Below are 11,904 nucleotides of genomic sequence, written 5' to 3'. Positions count from 1 at the left end.
GGACACATTATTCCATTTCTGTTAGTCACATGTCTGTGGAACTTGTTCAGTTTATGTCTCAGTTGTTGAATCTTATGTTCATACAAATATTTACATGTTCAGTTTGCTGAAAATAAACGCAGTTGACAGTGAGAAACCGTTTCTTTTTTTGCTGAGTTACATCAAAAGCACATAATATTGCATGATCAGTTTAGTTTTAAGTTCTGATATTTGGCAAGCGTGTTAAATAGTACAGCAGGAACTGGTCCTAGGGTGATGTGTCCAATTTGTCCTGATGGTGGCATTTCAGTTAGAATTAGTATTGTTGTTGTTATGTCATTACGGTATCATTAAAACCTGCTGTTGTCTGGTCTGTCTCTTTGTCATGTTGATATCAGCGCTCGAATGATGAATAACAGCTGCTGGTGAGTCGTCTCTGTCTGCCTCTCTGCCCCTGCCCTTGTCTCTGTCTCTCCCTCTGCCCCTGCCCTTGTCTCTGTCTGCCTCTCTGCCCCTGCCCTTGTCTCTCTCTCTCTCTGCTTCTGTCTGTCTGTCTCTGTCTTTCTCTCTGCATCTGCCTTTGGCTCTGTCTGTCTGTCTGTCTGTCTGTCTGTCTGTCTGTCTGTCTGTCTGTCTGTCTGTCTGTCTGTCTGTCTGTCTGTCTGTCTGTCTGTCTGTCTGTCTGTCTGTCTGTCTCTGTCTCTGTCTCTGTCTCTGTCTCTGTCTCTGTCTCTGTCTGCCTCTCTGCCCCTGCCCTTGTCTCTGTCTGCCTCTCTGCCCCTGCCCTTGTCTCTGTCTCTCTCTCTCTCTCTCTCTCTGTCTCTGCTTCTGTCTGTTTCTGTCCCTCTGTCTCTTTCTCTGCCCCTGCCCTTGTCTGTTTCTGTCCCTCTGTCTCTGCTTCTGTCTGTTTCTGTCCCTCTGTCTCTTTCTTTGTCTCTGTCTGTCTCTGTCTCTCTCTCTGCCTCTGTCTGTCTGTCTCTGTCTTTCTCTCTGCATCTGCCTTTGGCTCTGTCTGTCTGTCTGTCTGTCTGTCTGTCTGTCTGTCTGTCTGTCTGTCTGTCTGTCTGTCTGTCTGTCTGTCTCTGTCTCTGTCTCTGTCTCTGTCTCTGTCTCTGTCTCTGTCTCTGTCTCTCTCTCTGTCTCTGTCTCTGTCTCTGTCTCTGTCTCTGTCTCTGTCTCTGTCTCTGTCTCTGTCTCAGTCCACTCTGTCTCTCTCTCTCTCTGTCTCTCTCTCTCACTCTGTCTCTCTCTGTCTCTGTCTCTGTCTCAGTCCACTCTGTCTCTCTCTGTCTCTCTCTCTCTCTGTGTCTCTCTCTCTCTCTATCTCTGTCTCTGTCGCTCTCTGTCTCTGTCTCAGTCCACTCTGTCAGGGATGATCTGCCTACCAAGAGTCCAGAATTAATACAAAAGTAATTAAAGGGGAATACATGTAACCACAAACACTCTAGTTTTAACATGATCTCCTGGTGTACCCTCTTTAGTCGAACGTTGCGGCGGTGGAACCGGGTGTGTCGGAGGAACTGCCGCGTGGCGGTCAAGTCGGTGACGTTCTATTGGCTAGTTCTGTTTCTGGTGTTCCTCAACACCATCTGCAGCGCCTCAGAACACTACGACCAGCCAGATTGGCTCACAGAGGTCCAGGGTAGGTAACACTCTCTCACACACATACACACACACAGCTGAGTGGCTCTGAGCACATATAATGAGTAAATTGGAAATCTTGGTGACGCTCTCCCTCCCTCCCTCCCTCCCTCCCTCCCTCCCTCCCTCCCTCCCTCCCTCCCTCCCTCCCCATCTCTTTCTCTCTCCCTCCCTCCCCCTTCTCTCTCTCTCTTCCCCCCTCTCCATCCCTTGTCTCTCTCCGTCTTTCTCTCGCTCTCTCCCTCCCTCCCTCTCTTTCTTTCTTTCTTTCTTTCTTTCTTTCTTTCTTTCTTTCTTTCTTTCTTTCTTTCTCTCGCTCTTTCTCTCTTTCTCTCTCTCTTCCCTCCCCTAGACATAGCCAACAAAGTTCTGCTGTCTCTGTTTACGGTGGAGATGTTGTTGAAGATGTATGCTCTGGGGACGTCTCAGACCGGCTACTTCAAGGCCTTTTTTAACCGCTTCGACTTCTTCGTGGTGTGTGGAGGCATCACGGAGACCACTCTGGTGGAGCTGGAGATCATGCCGCCTCTCGGCATCTCCGTGCTTCGCTGTGTCCGACTCCTCAGGATATTTAAAGTGACACGGTAGATATATATATATATACATATACATACTGAGGGGTTGTGTGGTCTGTTGTTGCATCTCTGTGCTGCGCTGTGAAGGCCTGCTATTTACACTGTACTATTTTTGGTTGTGTGGTGTCGTGTTGTGTTGTGAGAGTAATCTCTGTCTGTCTGTCTGTCTGTCTGTCTGTCTGTCTGTCTGTCTGTCTGTCTGTCTGTCTGTCTGTCTGTCTGTCTGTCTGTCTGTCTGTCTGTCTGTCTGTCTGTCTGTCTGTCTGTCTGTCTGTCAATCCCTACAGTTGTATTGTATTGTTTATAACTAGGAATGGGCACTAATATATAAAGTCCATATCGATATCAGTTGCATTTTTTACATTTGATATAGATATCATTATATCATCATTATTTTTTTGTAGGCATTAAAAAAAGTAAATTAATAAAAGTAGTAAATAGTAAATATTCGTTTTTTTCCCCACCATAACGTTGTGGTTTCAGTTCCTTATGAGCCACCGTAGTTGCTGTCTTCTGATGAGAGCTCAAACTGCTCGAATTTTGAAAGAAGAAAACTGTCTGGCTAGCTAGACCTAAACTGTAGTAAACTAACGTTATCCAGCTAGCTAACTAGCTGTCCCACCAGACCAAATCTGAAGCTAGACTCCTATATAATTTTTGTCAGATTAGCTAAAAACAAATCTGTAGATAGCTAATGTTCGCTAAAGCACGTGGGGAAACAATAAGCAGTTAGCTAGCTAGCTACAAGCATGTTTGTTAAACCAGACAAAATGTGCACGAGCATCAACTAAGCTTAACGCACAGATGATGTAAAGAACTATTCATCTTTCCTACCATTTGCTAGCTAGGTATTTTGTCAGGTGGGTTCCACCACTGACTTGTCGGCTAGTCACTACTTTCTTGGCTTGTTGGCTAGCTAGTTAGCTAGCACCTAGCTGAGTGGGGATAGGCAACGTTAGCTAAAGCATATAAAATAAATAGCTAGTTGGTTAACGTTAGTTACAAACGTGTGCAAGCATCAACTAAAGCATGTAAATAATACCTGTATATGTAACTGCCAAAATAAAGGAAACACTTGAGTAAATGGGGGAACAGAGTGTATATTGAAAACAGGTGCTTCCGCACCAGGTGTGGTTCCTGAGTTAATTAAGCAATTAACATCCCATCATTAGGAGTCATGTATAAAATGGTCATTATTTTGGCTTACAATGGCTATGCCCCCCCCCCCCCCCCCCCCCCCATAGCATGACAATGCCCCCCATCCACATGGCACGTATGTTCACTGAATGGTTTGATGAGCATGAAAACGATGTAAACCGTATGCCACGGACGTCTCAGTCACCAGAGCTCAACCCGATTTAACACTTATGGGAGTGTTTTCCACCACCATCAACAAAACACCAAATTAATGGAATTTCTTGTGGAAGAATAATGTCGCATTCCTCCAATACAGGTCCAGACACTTGTAGAATCTATTCCGAGACGCATTTGAGTTGTTCTGGCAGCTCGTGGCGACCCAACGCCCCTATTAACAAACTATTTGTTGGTGTTTCCTTTATTTTGTCAGTTACCTGTAAGTCACGAGAACTATTAGCTTTCTTACAATGCGCTAGCTGGCTAGTGAAAAAGTTTTCCACCAGCAGTTGTTTGTTGTCGACTACGTTGTTCCATCACCACTGTTTGTGGGCTAGCTAGCTAGCTAGTTTGCTAGCAGGTGAGGGTGGACTCGTGGAGAAACAAATAAATGTATGGATGAAACATGAAATACATTGTTGCCATGAAAGTATTTTTTTGCATGTTTTGACAATCTTTTTTTAAATTAAAGTTAGAGAATTGGTTCCATCGGTAAACCCATGCTATGGCTTTGCTTTTCTCCTAGCTAGCTACCCGCCAAGTGTGGCAGCAAAAGCCGGTGTGTTTTTTTGTTGTATTTACTTTTACAAAAGAGTGTAGAAAGTGAGTAAAATACTACTTAAACGATATCACGACATGCCTCAGTCATATCGATATCATATAGAATTATCGGTATGTAAAACTCTTCCCAGCATGAAATAGTTCCTAACCGTTCTGATTGTATTGTGATTGTGCAAAGCTGTCATCAAGGCAAAGGGTGGCTATTTGAAGAACCTCAAATATAAAATATATTTTGATTTGTTTAACACTTTTTTGGTTACTACATGATTCCATATGTGTTATTTCATAGTCTTCGCTATTATTCTGCAGTGTAGTAAATAGTCAAAATATAGAAAACCCTTGATTGAGTAGGTGTTCTAAAACTTTTGACCGGTAGTGTATAACTAACCCCTGTCTGTCTGTATCCACCACTATTTATAACTAACCCCTGTCTGTCTGTATCCACCACTATTTAAAACTAACCCCTGTCTGTATCCACCACTATTTATAACTAACCCCTGTCTGTCTGTATCCACCACTATTTATAACTAACCCATGTCTGTCTGTCTCCACCACTATTTATAACTAACCCCTGTCTGTATCCACCACTATTTATAACTAACCCATGTCTGTCTGTCTCCACCACTATTTATAACTAACCCCTGCCTGTCTATATCCACCACTATGTATAACTAACCCCTGTCTGTCTATATCCACCACTATTTATAACTAACCCCTGTCTGTCTGTATCCACCACTATTTATAACTAACCCCTGTCTGTCTGTATCCACCACTATTTATAACTAACCCCTGTCTGTCTGTATCCACCACTATTTATAACTAACCCCTGCCTGTCTGTCTATATCCACCACTATTTATAACTAACCCCTGCCTGTCTATATCCACCACTATTTATAACTAACCCCTGTCTGTCTGTCTGTATCCACCACTATTTATAACTAACCCATGTCTATCTGTATCCACCACTATTTATAACTAACCCCTGTCTGTCTGTCTGTATCCACCACTATTTAATACTAACCCCTGTCTGTCTGTCTGTCTGTCTGTCTGTCTGTCTGTCTGTCTGTCTGTCTGTCTGTCTGTCTGTCTGTCTGTCTGTCTGTCTGTCTGTCTGTCTGTCTGTCTGTCTGTCTGTCTGTCTGTCTGTCTGTCTGTCCCAACAGTTGTATTGTATTGTTTCTAATAAGTAACTACCGTCTCTCCGTTCTGTGTGTCCCTCTAGTCACTGGACAGCTCTGTCCAACCTGGTGGCTTCTCTGCTCAACTCTATGAAGTCTATCATGTCCCTTCTGCTCCTGCTCTTCCTCTTCCTGATTATCTTCGCTCTGCTGGGCATGCAGCTGTTCGGAGGGAAGTTCAATTTCGACGAGACCCAGACCAAGAGGAGCACCTTCGACACCTTCTCCCAAGCCTTGCTTACCTGCTTCCAGGTAACCCCACCTGATAAAAAAGGCTTCATAATGCTTCGTAATGTATTATAATGCTTCATAATGCTTTGTACTGCTTCATACAACAAGACTACGTGGAGGATGGGATCTGAACAAGGCTTCATTATGGTTCATAATGCTTTATGATGATTTGTTATGGTTCATGATGCGTTGTTTAAGTTAAAAATGCTTCGCGATGCTTCGTAATGCTTCAGATTCTAACTTCATCATGCTAATGCTTCACAATGCTTCATAATGCTTCATCATGCTTTGTAATGCTTCGCAGTGTTTCACAATGCTTCATTGTGCTTTGTAATGCTTCGCAATGCTTCACAATGCTTCATAATGCTTCATCATGCTTTGTAATGCTTCGCAGTGCTTCACAATGCTTCATCATGCTTTGTAATGTTTCAAAATACTTTGTAGTGCTTTATAAAGTAAGATTATACAGAGGATGGGATCTGAACAAGGCTTCATAATGCTTTTTTTACGGTAGTGTTTCATGTTTGTTTTGACTAAGCATGTTGTCTCTCTCGCTCTCTCTCTGTCTCTGTCATGTCAGATTCTAACAGGTGAGGACTGGAACTTAGTGATGTATGATGGCATCATGGCGTACGGAGGGCCTGTCTTCCCGGGCATGATCATCTGTATCTACTTTGTCATCCTCTTCATCTGTGGTAACTGTATCCTTTCACACAGACCATCACAGGAATGGTGTTGTTTGCTGTTTTAAATAGAGAGGAAAAAGGGGGATGTCTGCTCACTGTTTTGGTTCTCTGTGTATTTCACCTTTTTTGTCCAACTCATGTAATTATTATTCCTTTTAGTGCACCCATTATACACCCACGGTACACATACACACACCCACAGTATGCATACGTACACCCACAGTACACATATTATACACCCACAGTACACATACACCCACCCACAGTATGCATATTTACACCCACAGTACACATATTATACACCCACAGTACACATTATACACCCACCCACAGTACACATACACCCACCCACAGTATGCATACTTACACCCACAGTACACATATTATACACCCACAGTACACATTATACACCCACCCACAGTACACATACACCCACCCACAGTATGCATACTTACACCTACAGTTCACATATTTACACCCACAGAACAGGCATTATACACCCATAGTACTAGTATTTCCCTTCCGTCTGTGTCTTCGTCCCTAACGGTCAGGTCAGATATCCTGCTGAACGTCTTCTTGGCTATCGCTGTGGACAACTTAGCAGGAGGAGACGGTGACACAAAGAAAGAGTAAGAATGGAGAGATAATAAAGGAGAGAGGGGGCTGGGATAATGCAAAGTAACATGAAGGGGCTGCAATAGAGAACGTGGTGGAAAGAAATCCGATGATTCATTTATTTCTTCATTTTTTTACAGAGAGAAGAAAGAAGAGGGGGAAGCAAAGGAAGGGGAGGGAGAGAGTGGAGAACTGAAGGTAATATTATTATATATTTTAACCTTTATTTAACTAGGCAAGTCAGTTTAAGAACAACTGCTTATTTACAATGACAGTCTACCCCGGCCTGGAGGACGCTGGGCCAATTGTGCGCCATTAGTGGTGTTGGTGGTGGTGTTGTTGGTGTTGTTGGTGGTGTTGTTGGTGTTGTTGGTGGTGTTGTTGGTGGGGTTGTTGGTGGGGTTGTTGTTGTTGGTGTTGTTGTTGGTGTTGTTGTTGTTGGTGGTGTTGTTGGTGTTGTTGGTGTTGGTGGTGTTGTTGGTGTTGTTGTTGGTGTTGTTGGTGGTGTTGGTGGTGTTGTTGGTGTTGTAGTTGTTGGTGGTGGTGTTGTTGTTGGTGTTGTAGTTGTTGGTGGTGGTGTTGTTGTTGGTGTTGTTGTTGGTGGTGGTGTTGTTGGTGGTGTTGTTGGTGGTGTTGGTGGTGTTGTTGGTGGTGGTGTTGTTGTTGGTGGTGTTGTTGGTGGTGTTGTTGGTGGTGTTGTTGGTGTTGTTGTTGGTGGTGCTGTTGGTGGTGGTGTTGTTGTTGGTGGTGCTGTTGGTGGTGGTGGTGTTGGTGTTGTTGCTGTTGGTGGTGGTGGTGTTGTTGGTGGTGTTGTTGGTGGTGGTGTTGGTGGTGGTGGTGTTGGTGGTGGTGGTGATGGTGGTGTTGTTGGTGGGGTTGTTGTTGGTGGTGGTGTTGGTGTTGTTGTTGGTGTTGTTGGTGTTGTTGTTGTTGTTGGTGTTGGTGGTGGTGTTGGTGTTGGTGTTGTTGGTGTTGTTGTTGGTGGTGGTGTTGGTGTTGTTGTTGGTGTTGTTGGTGTTGTTGTTGTTGTTGGTGTTGGTGTTGGTGTTGTTGTTGGTGTTGTTGGTGTTGTTGGTGGGGTTGTTGTTGGTGGTGGTGTTGGTGTTGTTGTTGGTGTTGTTGGTGTTGTTGTTGTTGTTGGTGTTGGTGGTGGTGTTGGTGTTGTTGGTGTTGTTGTTGGTGGTGGTGTTGTTGTTGTTGTTGGTGTTGTTGGTGTTGTTGTTGGTGTTGTTGGTGTTGTTGGTGGTGTTGGTGTTGTTGTTGGTGTTGTTGGTGTTGTTGTTGTTGTTGTTGTTGGTGTTGGTGGTGGTGTTGGTGTTGTTGGTGTTGTTGTTGTTGTTGGTGTTGGTGGTGGTGTTGGTGTTGTTGGTGGTGTTGGTGGTGTTGTTGTTGGTGTTGTTGGTGTTGTTGGTGGTGTTGTTGGTGTTGTTGTTGGTGGTGTTGTTGGTGTTGTTGTTGTTGGTGTTGTTGCTGTTGTTGTTGGTGTTGTTGTTGGTGGTGTTGTTGTTGGTGTTGTTGGTGTTGTTGGTGTTGTTGGTGTTGTTGGTGGTGTTGTTGTTGGTGTTGTTGTTGTTGTTGATGTTGTTGCTGTTGTTGTTGGTGGTGTTGTTGGTGGTGTTGTTGGTGGTGTTGTTGGTGTTGTTGTTGGTGCTGTTGTTGGTGTAGTTGTTGGTGGTGTTGTTGGTGTTGTTGGTGTTGTTGGTGTAGTTGTTGGTGTTGTTGGTGGTGTTGTTGTTGGTGTAGTTGTTGGTGTTGTTGGTGGTGTTGTTGTTGGTGGTGTTGTTGGTGGTGTTGTTGGTGTTGTTGTTGGTGCTGTTGTTGGTGTAGTTGTTGGTGGTGGTGTTGGTGGTGTAGTTGTTGGTGTAGTTGTTGGTGTTGTTGGTGGTGTTGTTGTTGGTGTAGTTGTTGGTGTAGTTGTTGGTGTTGTTGGTGGTGTTGTTGTTGGTGTAGTTGTTGGTGTAGTTGTTGGTGTTGTTGGTGGTGTTGTTGTTGGTGTAGTTGTTGGTGTAGTTGTTGGTGTTGTTGGTGTTGTTGTTGTTGGTGGTGTTGGTGGTGATGTTGTTGGTGGTGTTGTTGGTGTAGTTGTTGGTGGTGTTGTTGGTGTAGTTGTTGGTGGTGTTGTTGGTGTTGGTGTTGTTGTTGGTGTTGTTGGTGTTGTTGGTGGTGTTGTTGTTGTTGGTGTTGTTGGTGGTGTTGTTGTTGGTGTAGTTGTTGGTGTTGTTGGTGGTGTAGTTGTTGGTGGTGTTGTTGGTGGTGTTGGTGGTGTTGTTGGTGGTGTTGGTGTTGTAGTTGTTGTTGGTGTTGGTGGTGGTGTAGTTGTTGTTGATGTTGGTGGTGTTGTTGGTGGTGTTGGTGGTGTTGGTGGTGTAGTTGTTGATGGTGGTGTTGTTGGTGGTGTAGTTGTTGATGGTGTTGTTGGTGTTGTTGGTGGTGTTGTTGGTGTAGTTGGTGGTGGTGTTGTTGGTGGTGTTGTTGGTGGTGGTGTTGGTGGTGTTGTTGGTGTTGTTGTTGGTGGTGTTGGTGGTGGTGTTGGTGGTGTTGTTGGTGGTGTTGTTGGTGTTGTTGGTGGTGTTGTTGGTGTTGTTGGTGGTGTTGTTGGTGTTGTTGGTGGTGTTGGTGGTCTTGGTGGTGGTGTTGTTGTTGGTGTTGTTGGTGGTGGTGTTGGTGGTGTTATTGGTGGTGTTGTTGGTGTTGTTGGTGGTGTTGGTGGTGTTGGTGGTGGTGTTGTTGGTGGTGGTGTTGGTGGTGTTGTTGGTGGTGTTGGTGGTGTTGTTGGTGGTGGTGTTGGTGGTGGTGTTGTTGGTGGTGTTGTTGGTGGTGGTGTTGGTGGTGGTGTTGTTGGTGGTGGTGTTGTTGGTGGTGGTGTTGGTGGTGTTGTTGGTGTAGTTGTTGGTGGTGTTGTTGGTGTTGTTGGTGGTGGTGTTGTTGGTGGTGTTGTTGGTGGTGGTGTTGGTGGTGTTGTTGGTGTTGTTGTTGGTGGTGTTGGTGGTGGTGTTGGTGGTGTTGTTGGTGGTGTTGTTGGTGTTGTTGGTGGTGTTGGTGTTGTTGGTGGTGGTGTTGGTGGTGTTGTTGGTGGTGTTGTTGGTGGTGTTGTTGGTGGTGGTGTTGGTGGTGGTGTTGTTGGTGGTGGTGTTGTTGGTGGTGGTGTTGGTGGTGTTGTTGGTGTAGTTGTTGGTGGTGTTGTTGGTGTTGTTGGTGGTGTTGTTGGTGTTGTTGGTGGTGGTGTTGTTGATGTTGGTGGTGGTGTTGTTGGTGGTGTTGTTGGTGGTGTAGTTGGTGTAGTTGTTGGTGTAGATGGTGTTGGTGGTGTTGTTGGTGTAGTTGTTGGTGGTGTTGTTGGTGGTGGTGTTGTTGGTGGTGGTGTTGTTGATGTTGGTGGTGGTGTTGTTGGTGGTGGTGTTGTTGGTGGTGGTGTTGGTGGTGTTGTTGGTGTAGTTGTTGGTGGTGTTGTTGGTGTAGTTGGTGGTGGTGTTGTTGGTGGTGTTGTTGGTGGTGGTGTTGGTGGTGTTGTTGGTGTTGTTGTTGGTGTTGTTGGTGGTGGTGTTGGTGGTGTTATTGGTGGTGTTGTTGGTGTTGTTGGTGGTGTTGGTGGTGTTGGTGGTGGTGTTGTTGGTGGTGGTGTTGGTGGTGTTGTTGGTGGTGTTGGTGGTGTTGTTGGTGGTGTTGTTGGTGGTGGTGTTGGTGGTGGTGTTGTTGGTGGTGGTGTTGTTGGTGGTGGTGTTGGTGGTGTTGTTGGTGTAGTTGTTGGTGGTGTTGTTGGTGTTGTTGGTGGTGTTGTTGGTGTTGTTGGTGGTGGTGTTGTTGATGTTGGTGGTGGTGTTGTTGGTGGTGTTGTTGGTGGTGTAGTTGGTGTAGTTGTTGGTGTAGATGGTGATGGTGGTGTTGTTGGTGTAGTTGTTTCATACTGAATGTACTTGATCTACTCTTTTTCTCAGATTGACGTCGATGATGAGACTGAGTATGAGGAAGAGGAGGAGCCTGAACAGACAGAAGGTGAGGAGGAGCTTGCAATATTAGTACTATATTATATTATACTATCATATTATTTTATATAGCAGTACCGAATATGTACAATATCTGACCACTTTGGTACAGTAGCTCTTTGGTGTTTTATGATATGATGAATGTTATACAGTGTGTCCTGTGTCTTTGAAATGTCTGTTGTGTGTCTTTGAAAGGGCTGTTGTGTGTCTTTGAAATGTCTGTAAGCTACATTATTGTATAACTCACCTGCGCAGGGACAGGATATGGAAATAAGCTATTTATCTTAATCTAGTGCAATGCATACATCTAGTACAGGGCTCTCCATCCCTGTTCCTGAAGAGCTACTGTCCTGGAGGTTTTCGCTCCAACCCCAGTTGTAACTAACCTGATTCAGCTTATCAACCAGCTAATAATTCGAATCAAGGTGTACTAGAATAGTGTTGGAATGAAAGCCTAGAGGACAGTAGCTCTCCAGGAACAGGGTTAGAGTTCAAACTTGGAGGACAGTAGCTCTCCAGGAACAGGGTTAGAGTTCAAACTTAGAGGACAGTAGCTCTCCAGGAACAAGGTTGGGGTTAAAACCTCCAGGACAGTAGCTCTCCAGGAACAGGGTTGGAGTTAAAACCTAGAGGACAGTAGCTCTCCAGGAACAGGGTTGGGGTTTAAACCTAGAGGACAGTAGCTCTCCAGGAACAGGGTTGGGGTTAAAACCTAGAGGACAGTATCTCTCCAGGAACAGGGTTGGAGTGAAAACCTAGAGGACAGTAGCTCTCCAGGAACAGGGTTGGAGTGAAAACCTAGAGGACAGTAGCTCTCCAGGAACAGGGTTGGAGTTAAAACCTACAGGACAGTAGCTCTCCAGGAACAGGGTTGGAGTTAAAACCTAGAGGACAGTAGCTCTCCAGGAACAGGGTTGGGGTTAAAACCTAGAGGACAGTAGCTCTCCAGGAACAGGGTTGGGGTTAAAACCTAGAGGACAGTATCTCTCCAGGAACAGGGTTGGAGTTAAAACCTAGAGGACAGTAGCTCTCCAGGAACAGGGTTGGGGTTTAAACCTCCAGGACAGTAGCTCTCCAGGAACAGGGTTGGGGTTAAAACCTA

General features: G+C 45.1%; 1 protein-coding gene across 1 annotated transcript in view; it reads left to right on the top strand.

Moving 5' to 3' along the window:
- Window positions 1-10,812, top strand: part of LOC120035599 (voltage-dependent L-type calcium channel subunit alpha-1D-like) — a gene marked incomplete at its 3' end in the record, with an annotated part of 46,939 nt that extends 36,127 nt beyond the window's left edge. The window contains exons 11-17 of the mRNA XM_038982194.1: window positions 1,461-1,621; window positions 1,973-2,204; window positions 5,332-5,539; window positions 6,099-6,219; window positions 6,761-6,833; window positions 6,960-7,017; window positions 10,755-10,812. Coding sequence (XP_038838122.1) covers window positions 1,461-1,621; window positions 1,973-2,204; window positions 5,332-5,539; window positions 6,099-6,219; window positions 6,761-6,833; window positions 6,960-7,017; window positions 10,755-10,812 — 911 coding nt within the window. The remainder of the gene's footprint in view (window positions 1-1,460; window positions 1,622-1,972; window positions 2,205-5,331; window positions 5,540-6,098; window positions 6,220-6,760; window positions 6,834-6,959; window positions 7,018-10,754) is intronic.
- Between the last annotated feature and the right edge of the window lie 1,092 nt (window positions 10,813-11,904).

The sequence above is a fragment of the Salvelinus namaycush genome, unplaced genomic scaffold (assembly GCF_016432855.1).
Source record: "Salvelinus namaycush isolate Seneca unplaced genomic scaffold, SaNama_1.0 Scaffold1063, whole genome shotgun sequence".
In the NCBI taxonomy this organism is placed as follows: domain Eukaryota; kingdom Metazoa; phylum Chordata; class Actinopteri; order Salmoniformes; family Salmonidae; genus Salvelinus; species Salvelinus namaycush.
Note: the sequence above shows the minus strand (reverse complement) of the source record. Positions and strands in the feature narration are given on the sequence as shown.